The 16,385-nt window shown below is 43.5% G+C and overlaps 1 protein-coding gene across 8 annotated transcripts in view; it reads right to left on the bottom strand.

The window, feature by feature from the left end:
* sox5 (SRY-box transcription factor 5) overlaps nt 1–16,385 on the bottom strand; it is a 198,928-nt gene that overhangs the window by 9,071 nt on the left and 173,472 nt on the right. For 5 of the 8 annotated variants that reach the window (XM_056235812.1, XM_056235814.1, XM_056235813.1 and 2 more), the window contains 4 exons: nt 15,485–15,611; nt 13,137–13,222; nt 6,508–6,657; nt 2,251–2,422 (listed from right to left, as the gene is read on the bottom strand). In XM_056235812.1, coding sequence (XP_056091787.1) covers nt 2,251–2,422; nt 6,508–6,657; nt 13,137–13,222; nt 15,485–15,611 — 535 coding nt within the window. The remainder of the gene's footprint in view (nt 1–2,250; nt 2,423–6,507; nt 6,658–13,136; nt 13,223–15,484; nt 15,612–16,385) is intronic. The other 3 variants (XM_056235811.1, XM_056235817.1, XM_056235815.1) reach the window with 2 other exon arrangements.

Genomic DNA, 16,385 nt, shown 5'->3' with positions numbered 1-16,385 from the left:
AGCAGCTAACATTAGGGTCTGTCAGCTACTTTAAACATGAAGTGCTAGAATAATGAAAACTGGTTGGAGATCAGTGTTTGTCTAATGCCTGTGTACATAACATGATCATGTGAAGCTGAAAATAAAATCTCTATTCTAATTTACAGCAGAAGCTGTCATCAGATACCTGTCGCTGACGCACACACTCAGACACAAGCTCTGTTCTGAAACCCAGTGAGCTTGCCTCGCTGTCTATTGCCTAAATTGTTTTTCTGTGCCTGTTGCAATGCATTTTGTGATTGCTTTTCTCGAATTAAAGTGTTTACATTTTGCCTTTGCCTTAAAAAAGTTGCCTCTGTAGGCAGCCCACTAGCTTTTGGACAGAGCAACACTCTCTTTCACACAGACGAAGGATAAGAAATCCAGTTGAAAACAGATGCTGAAGCCTGATGAAAATCTCACAAATCCGCATTTTTACATTCAGAGATTTGCTAAAAAGTGCCATTTGTCTCATATCTCTCTCTGTCTACCATTCTGTAGGCTTTTATTCAGACCAAAGCTCATGGAAATCTTAAAAGTGGGAAAAAAAAAACCCAGTAGAGATTACTTATATTAAAGCCATAAGCAGTCTAATTTGGCCCATTCCGCAACATCTGCCTCCGAGCATATCAAAGATGTTTCCAACCATCTTTTCATGGCTATTATTTGTATTATTCTCAGCAGCTTAACCGCCCAAGCCGTTAGCTGCATCTGTTGGCTAGTGCATGTGTGTGTGTGTGTGTGTGGTGGAGCATTATCTCACCAGGATAGATCTAACAAAGACCTGTGCTAGATTATGAGTATTTATCTGGCCTAATCCGGTCGCTAATGCTGGATAGGATGGATTAAATGCTTTCATTTGAAATGATGGAGGAGAGAACTCTTTTTTAAAAAGTCATATCTCTGGAATCTGCTAAAATGGTCACAAGTCAAAGGATGAGTGGAAGCCTGCACACTTCCTGACAGTCAATTTAATTGGGGGTCAAAAAAATGTCTGAGGTGTTAATTAAGAGCACCGACCCCACTAAAGAGAGATGGTTATGAGATGTACTTGCATTTAAAATGACTTATTTAAAGTAGAGATGTATATCAGTTTAATAACCCAAAAAATAAACAGTATATCACACTTTACATTACAGTGACCTGGAAAGTAGAACTTTCTTTTCGGCCTCTGAGAAAAAGCAAGGGAGAGTGATGGCCTTAGAGGACACAGCATTTGACAGCCCTTGTTGTGTTTCTGTGCTGACAGTGACACAAAAAGAAAGGGACACATGGGGTCGGGCATGCTGGAAAGTCTCAGGACAGATGTCACTTAACAAGGTCAAAAAGATGAGAGAGGTGGAGAACATGGATGATGGAAAGATGAGAGAATTGCACAAAAAAAGTCGTCCAAAGATCAGGCAAGTTTAAATATAAATACTCATCCAGGTAAACACACATACACCTCGGAACAGCATGTTAAGTGGGGCTCCGAATACGTCTTTGACATATTTACAATACTTCCTGACCCCTTAAAGATGTGCACCAGATGGAATAATCAAGGGACATACGGCACTCTCAATCTCTAGATCTAAAAGAGCCTCTCACTACGACATGTTCTAAAGGATTTCAGTGAAAACTTTACTTCCTAATCCATTTTTCAGAACAAAAAACATCTGGGCAGCAAATCCACTAATCTGCTATTAAATCCCAGGATTTGTTGAAAAACACAGCGATTACAGGGAAGTAGTCTGAAATGGCTAACTGTTGTAAAGGGAGTGATGCATGGGGAGGGGAGAATATTGCTTTATTGTGTTATTAATGTATGTTGTTTGTGCTGTGGGTGGTAACAGAGTTGTATAAGAGGCTTGTCTAATCTCAGCGCCTGTCAGAAAGGCTTGTGTTGCTCTATTCAGCACCTCTAAACAACAGAAATAAACGCCGCTAAACCTTCCCATCCGCTGTCTCCCTCTCTTTCGCTTCCAAACACAGCTGCTTAACAAGCTCTCCCCCTCCATTTAGACTAATAAATGTTTGACAATGTGCCCTTCAGGCAAAATTTAATTCTGCAAACCTAAAAATGTAACATCAATTACCGTCTCATACAAGAGTCTGTGCCAGCAAAAAAACATATCCTGGGAGTAGGAAATGCTCTTGAGAGATACATTCAGGGCAATATGTAATAACATTAAGCCGGTTATACTGCCATTTATGTGTTTATTGAATTGCAGTGAACTGTGGAGGTGCGGGTACCTATGGAGCTGAGTCTGGACGGCGGTCCTCCGATGCTGGAGTGGGCGCTGTGCTTCAGGGACCCGGGGCCCAGCTTCAGGGTGGGGACCTGTGGGGAAGCGGGGGAGGTGGGTGACTTGCTCTCGGATGCCTTAGGCTTGGACGACAGATTCAAGGGCTGAGCGCCCTCGTCCTGCAAAAAAGCAACACGTTTGGCCCGGTGTGATTTTTCTCCTCAGAGACTTGGGACCCAATCAAAACTCCCAGCAGGGGGTCAAATCAGCTGACTGCATGCCGAAAAAGGACGTTTTCAGCAAATGCGGCCAGACCACAAGGAAAGGTAAAAGTAATTGTGGTTGCGCAGGCCAGTTGAAAAACTTGCCGATATTGGATTGACTTTGCGCACTGCCATGGCGTAATCAACATGCAGCACACCCATGCTCAATCAAACAAGAGAACAGGGACAAAGCGAGCATACCATGTAAAGAAACATGCTTAGGTGAGAAGATTCACACACATTTACCAAACATGTTGCGCATTGAGAAGAAAACAAAGCACATACAAGCATACACACATACACAGAATGGCCAAGTATTCTATAAATATAAGCATGATTATTTGACACACATTATGGCTTCAAATATGTTCACAGATGTCAATTAGGCTCAATTAGATAATAATCAAATAACCCTGAATAACCCTTTTGTGATGGTGGACATCTATCCATACAGTGCAAATGAATGCTACCAAGATATCAACCATGCTGACATCATAATCACATCAGAGAAGGCACCATAAGGGGTAATTAGATCTCAGAATGACAGATGCTGCCCCGTACACAGCATCAGAACATTGCAACGAAGGCCTAAACTTGCCATCAAGACCTTTCTTTTCTTAACAGCTTCATAGCTCAATACCAGAACTACATCAGAAGTTTGCGCACTCAGGCAATTCTCCAGGATCAAATGACCTTGCCAGCCCTCGTCTAAGCCATAGCTGTCGATCATCTTCGCCTGGCAGAGGGACTCTCAGGTCACTATTGGGCTCCCACTGCAGTGGGATCTCATATGTGCTAACATGGGGATTGCAGCTTCTGTACCAACACCTGTTTCTAGAGCCTTCCCATCTCTGATGAATGGCCAGAAACAAAAGCACTTGCAGCAGCCATAGAGGACCACCACATCTCACAGAGCTACAGTGTCTCTCCTGGTCTTGCCTCCGCAGTAGTACGAGCAGACATTCGCTGTTTCAAAGGCAGTAGGCAGCGAGTCAGCAAGCTAGGTTTTGGAACAGAGCTTCTGAGGTCTGGAGAGCTTGATTAAGACCTTTCCCTCACCGCCCGTGCTGTGATGGGCCGTAACAGGATTGTCCTCATTAGCGCTGTTCTCAATGGAAGGGGAACCAGTGGGATGTGGACTCCATCATAAGGGAGGCACACAAAAGACCCTACTCAATGAGAACACTAAGACGTGATTGAGGAGAATACTGTATCATGACCCATATTGTGTCGGGTGTGTAGCGACGCTGCATTGAAGAGGAAAACTGAATATTTATGACAGATAATGCCTGCCTCCCGCCCCGATGGTGGATTGTTCTTCGAGAAGCAAATCCTTGGGTGGGATGTTAGCCAAAGAGAAGGAAGCTGGTGAGAGGAGAACTAATGAAGACTGGCAAAGCTGTGTAAGAGAAGGAAGGCTAGCTTTAAGATCTGTCATACATGTTATAATAGGGAATAAGCTTAAATCTCATCTAAAATGACATATTTTTAAAAAAAATATTTTCAAATTTAAATTATTTTAAGTTTTAATCGCTGTATACATACACACACACACACACACACACACACACACACACACACACACACACACATATATATATATATATATATATATATATATATATATATTAGGGCTGTCAGTTAAACGCATTATTAACGGCGTTAACGCAAACCCATTTTAACGGCGTCAATTAACAGTCTTTTTGGCCTAGCAAACTTTGTAGTTTTTTTCACATGCTTTTGCACCAGGATGCGGCATGCGCTATGAAACCCATTCATTTCAATGCCTTGTGCCGCGCGAGGACGTTTTGTTGCTTCGTCGACCAAAGCGCAAGCGGATCTAGCTAGACCGGAAACAAAACAACAGGCACGCCACACACACTTGTTTAGGCTTGCGAGCCGGCCAAATAGTAGGTTAACGTTACCGTTTTGAGTAGATGACGAGCGCGAGACGCCGAAATGGATGCCAATAAGATTCTGAATGGAAAGTTTACTTTTAAAAAGTTGCCAAATGGCATTGACAAGACCAAAGTGATCTGTGTGTTTTGTCGTTGTGAACTGAGCTATCATCATCGCAGCACGTCCAGTCTGAAATACCACTTGATGGCCAAGCACACACACACAGCTGATGCTAATTCTCCGCCCCCTCGACAATATCAGGACCTTGTCAGTATTTCTTTCACCCTTTTATTGATGGACAGTGTTACATTGTGTGAGAGATTATTTGCTCCAAGTGAGGAATGTTAGTGTGAAATTGAACACAGTATATGCCAATGTTGTTTTCAATAAAAAACATTTGCACAAAGCAAGCCGATCCACTTTTCCATGTTGATAAGAGCATTAAAATGAGAAAAATAATGGTACAAAAAGAAATCAAGAGACATTTAGAATAGATAAAAATGTGCGATTAATTGCGATTAATCACGAGTTAACTAAGACATTAATGCGATTAATCACGATTAAATATTTTAATCGTTTGACAGCACTAATATATATATAAAACATTGCTTGCACAATGTCTTACTGTCCACCAAGTAGTTGTGTGATCTCTTTTGAATTTTGCATGAATGTATACATCCTTCAAATATCCTGCTGATAGTACAGTCTACTTTAGAGACTGTAAAGAAACCAGAGACACTCCCACGAGATAGAAGTGTTCAAGCCCATTGTGACCAACACATGGCCAGCACCTTCAGGAGGAATCTCAAAGCCAACTGTGGCAGCACTGAGCTTGAGTGAAGGAATAGTGTGGATGTGTAAATCTGAGTAGGTCACAGAGTGAAAACCGTGATATGAGTCTGTGATGCACCTGAGTTGTGAGGCCTCCCCCAGGGTAAAGCACTTAAGCTCTGTACGCCTCAGTCCAACCAGCTGTCCGACACACGCCACACATCTCAAAATGAGAGGAAGAGTGGCAACTACCCCAGGGCAGCAAGCTTGAAATATACATGCCTTCCCCTTCATGATGGCAAAAAGCTTGCAGACATGGAGAGAACAAAGGAGAGACCCATGATTGAGGGAAGATTTGAAGAGAGAAAGAGGAGGCAGAGAAGGAGAAAGGGAGGGCTCTGAATCAACTTTTAGATACTTGACGGGGAATATGAGAGAGAAAGATATATTTAAGAAAAATATCATTTTCTCATGTCTCAGTGGCTGCGGAGGCCTAGCAGGTGCAGGTGGCACTGCCAATTATCTGTATTATCCCGATCCCTCTTCTTTATCTCCATGTATTTGGTCATGTGACAACAAAGGACCACATGTTTGAGGAAAACGGCCTTCATTAGCCTTTGACACAATGAGCTGCAGGAGGCCAGACACAGTCGATGGCGACCGCCAAAGCTTCACTGAGATTGACGGAGGGAAACGTATCCTGAGCTCTTCCTCTTATGCAACAGGCATGTGGTTGAGCTCCAGGTCTGTTCTCTTCCCTCTCCAAATAGGCATCGGGCTCAGCCGTGGCTCAAGGCCGGAGTGAGAGCGGGCAACAGGCCTTCACACATGTGTATCCAGCCCTGGCCGCCCCACGGTCCAGCTATTGTACTGCTGAGCGGGACAGAATGGGCTTGCAGGGGTGTCCGGGCGTCTAGAATGACCAGCCCAGCAGGAGGGATGAGAGGCCAGACAGGCTGCTTTTATTTCTGCCCTGCCTGATATTCACGGAGCTTTATTCCGCTCCGATAGCTCTGGCCTCCTGTTGCCACACTGGCCAAAGGGAAAGATACCTGTTATGAGACTTATACTCTATCAGAAAAAGGCACAAAGCAGTGGTGGTAGCTAGACCTTGGGTTCAAGGACCAAGGACCTTCAGAAGCTGGCATAAAAAAGCACTTGAAATGCAACAATGTAGTGAGGCATGGCGAATTGAGGGCATTGTGCCAGCTTGCAAGAGTTATGGGTTTTCAACCTAAAGAACATCAAAACCAGTACATAAAAAGACTATTAGCTCTGGATGGAAAATGTACACAGGTGTTCCAGCCGAATTTGCATCCACAAACACATACCTTGGGCTTTGGTGGTGGGGTGCTTCTGTTTTTCTCGCTCTGGCCGCTGGTGGGCGAGTGTGTTCCGGTTGCCAGGTTGGCCTGAGGCACTGTGCTGTGTTTGGCCCCCGGAGACACCTGCATGGCAGCTAACTGAGCTGCATACAACTGCTGCAAAGAGACAGAGAGAGAGAGAGAGAGAAGGGACAGAAGAGTGGATGAAGAAGAGAGAAAGGTCCATGAATAAATGAATACACAGAACGCACAAAAAAACAAAACAGGCTAAAAAGCTGGTTTGGCCATTAGTGGAGAGGGCTGATGGTTGTTTATGTGTGAGGGGACAGAGCTGTCACTTTATGTTCCACCATCCGGCCTCAAGGGGCTACGCTAACAGCTAGCAGACGCCTGAGTGAGACATGTCCCCGCCAAGGTGCATCCTGGGAAAAAACGCACTCACCATAAGGGTCATATTCACTAAGGAAAGAAAAGACTGAAAAAGGGCCTCTCAAGGTGAAAAACTGGTGGATGTGTTTATGTAAAGAGAGAAGTTGTGAATTTCTCTGCCACTGAGAGTGGAAACAAATGCCGGACCCCCTATTGATTCTTTTACTCTTGCTTAAGAATGCACACCAGGACAGAAGGACCCATGAGAAAACACTCTTAAAACTCAAAAAACACATCTGCCAGCATGATTCAATGAAATGCAGCATACTGCCATTTGACAGAATAAATCAAAATTTTGCTCCTTTTTATTTCTATCGTTTCAAATGTATTAAATGACAGATTGATATATTGGCTGATCTTTTGTGATTAAAGTAACCATGAACACTTGGCCAATAGTTTCATCAGTAAAAAAATATATCAGCTTCATTAACAGTAAATGAACATTTTGAACATGTCAACATTTTTTAAATCAAACATAGTAAAATAAATTAGCAGTATATAAAAGCTTGTACAAGCAGTACATTTAAGTATTTAAATATAAGTATTTAAGTTCGTTTCCTAATTATATTGTATTTATTTCTAACACTTAAATACTATGAATACTATAAATAATTGCGTTATGTATATCTACATGCATATATCAATATTATATTGGCTATATCAGTTCTCTAGATATTGTCATCTGCATAACCAATGGAACAAACCTGTATCAGTCAACCACAAGCAATAACATCTCCCAACTGTTAAATGCGGAGCTCAGGGATGTGCTCTTCTACACAGTGTATTTGTGGACCAGAGCAAATGTTTCTGCGGTAACAGGCAGACAGTACAGTGGCTGGACATTGCGTAAAACAGATTCCCGGAATGGGAATTTGGGCAATTCCTGCAACAAGTACGTTTGTGCAGCTTTCATGTGCAATTTTGAGGACTTTGAGAAAAGCAAAGAATGAATTTAAGAGAGGGAGCTTTTTATTGTATTTGTGGGAAAATATGAGGAACCAAATCTGTGTTTACAGTAGCTGCAGAGACGGGCTGTTTTTTAAATTGTATTTTTCTCTTTAAGGTTTGGAAGGCAATGGCTGTTTGTGAGTAAAACTTCCGTCCTTCTGTTCGTCTCTGGCTGCCAGCCACCAGCAGGAAACAAAGACTGGTTTATGCAAATGTTCATGGCAGTTCTATCTCTCTCTTTCTCTCTCGCTCTCTCTCAACCTCAACAGCACATTCTCCACAATCTTCTGTCGGCTGTATCTGCTAGAATTAAATATTTCTATCAGATGAGAACACAGAGATTAACGCACCATCATGCTGAGACATATCTCCACACAGAACATCTCTATCCACTCACACGGGCTTTTATCTGCCTAAATTTGCACCGCAGAGAGCTAATAAAGTTAATAAGTACAGATTTTTTTTGTTTAAAAAGGTACACTGCTATATTAACTGTATGCATAAAAGTAGAGGTGCACTGAATAAAAAAAAATTCTCTGGTATATATTTAATTATATTTATGCTATTGCCAACCGATATGATGACCAATATTAAATCTACACTATTTTGCCTGTTTCAAACAAAATGGCACTAGTTACGGCTGATAAAAATATGATCACTGATATATTGTGCATCCCTAATAAAAGTACCTACTGTATACACTGCTATTTGTAATATTTGATTCTGATCGGCTTTCCACAGCTAAACTGTACAATCGACTGTTGTACTATGAAATTCATTTAATGTAGCTCTTGTGTCACTCTTTTTTCTAACATAAAATAATTTCAGCTCAAATCTATACTTTATGTGGTAAGTAATGAGCGGGATATTGTGTATATACAGCACCTCAACGCACACACACATTTCTCTTGGATTTTTTGATCAGGAGGTGACCTCAGTGTGTGAGCTGTAGTCCACACAGGGGAGCAGGACATGAAATAAAGCTCTTGTTGGTCATTTCTGTTCAATTACTCCCACCATGGCCCCTGGTTGTGTGTGTGTCTGAGCGTGACATACGGCCCCTGTCGGAGCTTGCCCTGTCTGTGTGTGTGTGTGCGTGAGAGGGCGAGATGCTCTGTGTCCGGTCCACTGCATCAGACTGCTTTATTTTCTTTCTGAATTGAGTTCTATTACAGGGCCAGCTCTTGTCAGTCACAACCACTAGACCGACACACACTTCCCTTCCAACAGGGGCTGCCACTGAACACGCTCAAAGCGCTGCCACCCCGCCGTCAACGTGAGCAAACAGGAAGTGACAGCACAATGCCCCTCGAGTGCCCACGGGCTCACGTATGCACACGCAGCGAGAATGGGGGATGAAGGGGTGGCTGATCTCAAAAGTGGGGATGTAACAGAGGAATTTAAATGTCAGCCTTACACAAACACACACACAGAGGTGCTGAATGGGGGAGGGTGTATATCTGTGAGGGATTTGATAGGACTCTTGACTCCTTCAGTCAAGCTGCGTCCTTTTGAACTGTTAAAGCTTCTCCCCTTGCTTCTCTCACTCTCTCTCTCTTTGCTAATCCCCACAGGAGTCTTAGGCCAGCTCTAATTCTCTAACCACAAGTCTGTGTGTGTGTGTGTGTGTGTGTTTAAGGCAACAAAGGTAAGAAAACGCATACCGCCAACACAGAAGGCGAACACACAAGAAAGATCCTAATGCCAGTCGGTAATGCTGCAGGCCTGTCTGATCTAGTGGGTCAAATGTGACTCCATTAAGCAGTGTGTGTGTGTGTGTTTCTACGTGTCTATATGCAGGATGACGAGAGGAGATAGATTGGCATTTGCGCTTTAACTCGTAAGGCTGATTGGAGAGTATTAGTGTTGGTGACACATGTTTTAACAAAGCCACCACCCCATCCTCGCTAAGTCCCCGTCCCCTCCCTGAGCACAGGACGACGGGCTGCTGTCAGCGCTATCCAGCGGAGTGAATCTGTGTGTCTTTATGTGGCTGAGCAGACATCTCTCGCTCTCCAGTAATCCCCTGCTTTACTCAGATTATGAGCTTCTTTTCCCATCTTGCTTTGTTGTCAAAATGGAAGCAGTTCGGAGTGATCCTCTAAGCTATTGTCATTTTGGTCACCGCTGGCTATTGTGCGTCTCATGCTTTTTCCATTGTAGTCAATTCTTCCTATTCTTGTTATTTTTTTTGCGCTAAACTAAACACTGGCTGTCGAATTTGTGCTATTTTGATTAGTGCGCCAGGCAGGATGAACTTTGACATGAGTTGCGTCTGACTGAAGCCGCTGCCAAGAAATCTCCCTCTTCAGTGTCAATTAGAGCTAAAAGCTTGTGTTTACAAAAAATACAAAAGCTAAATGAAAATCTATTGTGAGGTGGGATAATTTTTTTCTTTTCTGCTTAATTATTTTTTTTCGGATTGTCAAGGAAGAGACTCAGTACTCTGTCCAGGTTTTAGGTCCGCTAGTGGGAAGCTTTGAGGCAAAATAACATTCTCATTGTGTGATACACTGGGAATGTTATGTAAGCTTATTATGTTGTGGAGCAGATAGGGCAAGCTGGACAGGATCAATCCAGCCATGCTATCTATTAACAGTGTCACTGACCTCATCGTCCTCGGACAATGCCACCAGATCACTATCTGAAAGGAATTCACAGCGCTTATCATCGTGCGTACACATGCAAGTGGCGTCAAAAAAATAAATCACTGGGGGTTTGAACTACAAATGGAAATGCATGTACTATTTTTTACGGCTGATATAAGGCATTAAATACAGTCTCCCTTCTCGCTTTCTCTCTCTCGTTCTCCTGTGTGCTGCAGTAATCCGGTGCAATATGGTCCAACATCTGCCTCTACATATGATGGCTGACCTCCTCCATTGACCCACTTTATACCTCTTCAGTATGCCGCTCACAGCTCATACCGTTCTATTACTCCCCTCCTTTTCTTATTTTTCTCTTTATCTCTCTCTCTCCACTTTCCAACAAAGTCATAGTCACTGTCCCTCAGCTTCTGTGTGTGTGGTTTTGGTGGGTTACGCAGGTTAATTTAGCTGGTTATGGAATATTAGGCCAGTGTGAACTGTGGCCGCAGTTGTGAAAAGTGGTTTTGTGGCCAGGTTTAAAGACTGCTGCAGTGACTAATGGCAAACACCTTTAAGATAGTGACCCCTAGTGCAATGACTCCCTCTCACTCACACATGCACACACACTTAGAGGACTTGTTTAATGGCCGGTGTGTAGGTGAGCAGTCTCATACAGCTGTGACTTCATCCGTCTGGGATCTACAAGTCTGTTTGTGTGTTGAAATATAACTTGAAGAGAATTGTTATACAAAATTTATTTCTCTGAAAACTTTGGACATGCACACTACACAGGACGCAAGCGCCTAATTACAATGTGTTCAAATTAAAGTTACAATAATGCGCTACAAATTACAATCAGCAAAGCTGTCTACACTTCTGCACCGCAACTTCATACACTTTATTTTCCTGTTGAAAATGTATTGTACTTATATATAGAAACACACTTAAATAAGCATTCCTCTAGTTCAGTAGAGCATGGTGCTAGCAATGCAAAGGTCTTGGGTGTGATTCCCAGGGAATGCATAAACTGATCAAATCTATACCATAAATGCAATGTATGTCGCTTTGAATAAAAGCATCGGTCAAATGCATAAATGTAAATAGTAGGTCTTCTGCCTACTAAATTAAATCATCATTAGATTTCTATATGTATTATACAAACAACAACAACAACAACAAAAAAATCACATTTTAAATATAGTATAGTTGAGAGGACATAAAGTGCATTGAGAAGAGGGGCAAGGAATTGCAAGCCAGATTCAGCACATCAGGTTGAGTGCACAAACTACTAAACCACGGCTTGTGGAGTGACCAAGGCAAATATTTTGGGCCTCTCATCGTGTTGTGGGGTCTGAAGATGAGACGCGCAAATGCGCAGATTGTCCCAGAGGAAATCCAACGTGCTTCTGTCTGAGACATCTGTATTTAGGTTAGCCTTAGTAAATCATTTTCTTTGTGACAAAGCCCTAATCTCTCTCTCTCTCTCTCTCTCTCTCTCTCTCTCTCTCTCTCTCTCTCTCTGAGTGTGTGTGTTGCAAGGGAGATTTGAGGATGGAATGAGAGAACAGTGGCATTGGAAGTTGTTGTTGTTTTTTCTCCAGTTGTTTTTCTGGTAAAATCCAATTGCGGCTGACAAAGCTGTTCAATCTGGGATTTTTTTGTATCTTAACACGAAGGAACATATGGAGACAAGCTCAGAAGCTGATAAAATCAGACAGGACAAGATTCTTGCAGTAAGCCAGTCATACGGAGAACAGAGGGGTGAGTGCACAGACACAGAGGGTTTTAAAAAAAACAGAAAAAAATATCCTGTTTTATTACCTGTTATCCAGAGGGCACCTGGGAATACCACCTGTTTCTGTGTGAGTGTGTATGTGTGAGAGCCATTTATACCTCTTGCATATGCTTAAACTGTGATACAGATGTGCAGGTGCATATCCTTACATTTGTGCACGTAAGTGCAATGCCCTGTTAAAATTCACTCTAATGTGCATCTAATGTTTGGCTAATGGTGGCAGGGTGAATTTGGCCTCTTAGGCAGTCACTTTAATTGGTAAGAGGTAAAAGAGAGGAAGGGCCGGACCCGTGTGGGTCCCCAGGTAAATGCATCTCAAACAGCCAGGCTCTTAACCTGGTGCCAAGGGAATCAGAGGCAGTCCGTTAATACTTTTCTTCTCCTTCCAGAGACCAAACTAGGGAGGAAAAGGAAAAAGGACAGACGTGGAGACGCATGTTTACTGCATTTTCAGTTTCAGAGCAGCACAGTGAGGCTGCATTAGGGTTTGACTCTATTCAGACAGCCCATAATATCTTTTTGTGTTTGCTCTCTGTTCAGTGTCCCTCTGTGCTCTGTCCCCCTTAAAACAGTTTCTATGGTACCCTTCGCTCCACAGTGAACAATATCAGCACCCCAGAGCCAGCAGTGCGGCATTCTCTTTCTGGGCTCTGGCCCCTCACAAAGGCCCATTTCTATGGCAACTTGCAGTTGGCATGAGGAAAAGAGTTGGGTAGAACAGTGGGCATTGTTGTTCTCTATCGGGATCACAAAACAAAAAAGGGGGGAAAAAAACTAGGGAAGAAAAAGAGATTTTGTTTGAGAGGTTGGGAAAAATGGACTGAATCTCCACAGCAAAAGGACACACACAAACAAATCCACAAGATGGACGTTACCTGCAGCTGAAGAGGGCCGAGGCCAGGCGTTGCCGCAGCAGCGGCTGCCATAGTTGTGGGGATCAGCTGTAGAGGGTAAGGGTCACCTGAGGAAAAGAGCATTATGGGTATGTCAGATGCTTTAGATTTTTTTTTTCACACATCACCCATCCCTTTCGTCTTCCAACACTTCTGCACAGGGTCTGGGCCCCATCCCCCTCTCCTCTCCTTCGATGGCGCGACAGATTCACTGCTTTCTCTTCTGTCGGTAAAGACCTCCATTGTGAAGTCCCCCCCTCCATTCTAATGAAAGGCTGATTGTGTGGCTGCAGCTCTAATACCCCGAGCACAATAGCAGTTGAAGGCTAAGGCATGATAAGGAGAGGACGGTAATTAACGAGGTAACGTCAGCGCCCCGTCTCCTCGGGCCCCGCACAAGAGCCTCTACGTTGGAGAGATGAATCAGAACACGTGGAGTGAATAGCGAGAGTTATTAGCGTCCACCTGCAGATATGGGATTTATAATTACATGACCGGGAGGTAAAGGTCAGTCCAGTTCGGCTAGAGGAGGTAGGGGGGTTATTAGCGTTGCGCTGAAAAGGCCTGTGACATGAGAAACCACGAGTGTGCTCTCAAATCGGTTCTGCAGTTTTTTGAGTGCAAAGCATGATGAACAATGGAATGATGTCGGCCAAAAACCAAAAAAGGAGGAGAGGTTGGATACAAGCGCTCTGAGGAAGAACAGAGGAGAGAAAGTCTCAATGTCCAGATAGATGGCCTTTGAAATATATCATATAAAAGTGACACCATCATTCTGTTATTCTAAAAGAATCAGCGATTTATGGAGTGCATGTCTGGTCATGTTTTGAAGCCAGCATAAATGTGCCCTTCGCCTATGATATCCCGCCATTCTGTGCATGCAGTAAGGCAGAATTGGAATGGCATCTGATGGAAGTAAATTAATAAATGTAATTTTTTTATTAAAAAGACACATTATCGCTTTAGTACAACTGAAATGAAATTTTTAATGTGCACGTAAATGCACTTGTTGATAAGGCAGCAGCCTTCACATTTGGATACAGCCCGGGACTCTAGAGTATCTGTTAAAGGGGTTTGTAGAGGAAGTCGGACCTTGTCTCAGTAAGCAATAAACCAGACGCTCCTATCAGTCAGTCCAAAACATTTTTCCCATACACTTACACCCCACCCCCACCCCAAAAAAATAAAATGCTCATCTGCTTAGTTAAAGATTGCCCTGGACCCAATTCAAGGATGTATTCTGGGGAGATGTGTGTGTTTTGTCTTTTTTTCTTGTCTTTCTCTCAGTCCCTAAACAAATACAAATATTCCAGCTATTTTATGTCTCTCCTGGGTACAGCTGTAACAAAAGAGCAAAACTAAGAAAAGCAAACATGTTGCTGTTGGCGAGAAGGCAGTATCTTCAGACTGACTGGAAGAGCTCCGTGGCCTGGCTCCGGGGAGCAATGGGTGGGAACCAGCGTCCCCTTAGTCCAGACCCTGCGACCAGAGGGATTTCATCCCCCTTTTTTTCCTTTCCGGTTTTGAGGGTTCAAACGACGGCTTCCTCCCCCGTGAGCAAGCACTGTAATGGTAACTAAATGACATGCGTAATTGAAATTTTGGGCAGGGTTTGATGGTGCTGCTGGCTGTAATTGAAATAGAGGGTTTATGGTTAGGAGGGAGGGAGGCCGTTGGGAGGAGGAAGAGGGTGGGGGGACTTGTTTGGGAAACTGTGAAGCGCAGTGGGCGGAGCTGGAGATGCGTACCGGTCCGTCTCACAAGGGAGATGTGCGTTTATGAGTGTGCGAGTGTGTGATCTATGCAATGTTTGTGTGCACGCGTACAGTTGAAGAGGAGTCGGAGGCGTGTGCGAGGCGTACTGGACGCGTGTTCTGGCGGCCACTCGTGTTAATATGAAGAAACCTGGGGCAGGTCACTCTACCCCCCCGTGAGAGCGCGAGCGTTCTGCTGCTGCGCTGCTGGCACTTGCCGCCTCGTTTCTCGCGGTAAACAACACATTGCTTCACAGTTGGACTGCTACGGCCAAAAACACAAACCCCAGAGGAAGTTTTCTTTTTTTTCCTGTTCCTACTTTTGAACAAGAAATACAGAGACACAAAAGCAAGCGAGTTTGTCTAGTCTGAGAGTCTGTCATGTGCGGGAGATGATGGGCATCAGTGGTGTTGGCTGATCTTAATAACACACCAGACAGGAAGGAGATGCTGCCCAACATTGGGTTGAAGACTCCGCTTTCAGCAATCTGGTTTGAAATCTCTAGTGTGAACAATAAACTAGACTGAAGTCTTTAATTTAACAACCCATCACTGAAATGCTGCTTTAATACTCACTGCAGCCCGGTTTGTAGTTGAACCCTGGAGGAAGTAGAAATCCTTGTTGTGCTGCAGCGGCCGCCAGAGTTCTCTGATCTGGAGGAAACACAGGTATCATCAGCGGAGGCAACTGACCCTGGACCTGCTGAAGAGATAGAGAGAGACAACAATTATGTTGTTAGTCATGAACAAAGAGTCTTGCCATAATACTGTAGGTCAACTATGAAGAAATCTTTTCAACCAAAGTCCTAGCCTCAGCTTTAAACCGCCCACAGTTTGATCACTGACCATCTGAGGCCATTTTGGACATAAATTGGTCCAAATCTATTGGATATTTTCTTCACCTACATGGATTATAAAGGCAGGATAAGGATAAGGAATGAGTGAGGAATAAGTGGATGAGGAATAAGTGGATAAGGAATAAGCTGCAAGGTAGACCACACTTTGGCGACCTACACACTGCAGCTAAATTCGGTTGTCAATTCACCTTTTAGTGCTCAATCCGTTTCAGTACACACACAGTTTAGTAATTTACGGGAATGACAAACACATTCTACAACCAAATTAACTCATGAAAGTTAAGTAGTAGTGACAACCGCATTAACAAAAATTATGCACAGTCTGAACGGAATCAAACTGAACAACTAGTTGTTAATGACGTCAATGAGAGATATGAGAGATGACAGACGAGAGATACATCTCCGATGCAGTTTCGGGAGAGATTTATGTGTTGCATACACACGGAATGATAATTTAGGGGACTCAGTCCCACATTTAATTGAGGTTGTCACTCCTGAAACTTAACAGTGTGTACCTTTATGTCTGGCTACACTATGCACCTCTCTAGCCAGTTTATTACTCGGGTGATTTCAAATACTGTGCTTGTCCAGCAACTGTCACCTGAGGACAAGTGAGATAT

The sequence above is a fragment of the Rhinichthys klamathensis genome, unplaced genomic scaffold (assembly GCF_029890125.1).
Source record: "Rhinichthys klamathensis goyatoka isolate OS25496 unplaced genomic scaffold, OSU_Roscu_1.1 h1tg000430l_1, whole genome shotgun sequence".
Taxonomy (NCBI): Eukaryota; Metazoa; Chordata; class Actinopteri; order Cypriniformes; family Leuciscidae; genus Rhinichthys; species Rhinichthys klamathensis.
Note: the sequence above shows the minus strand (reverse complement) of the source record. Positions and strands in the feature narration are given on the sequence as shown.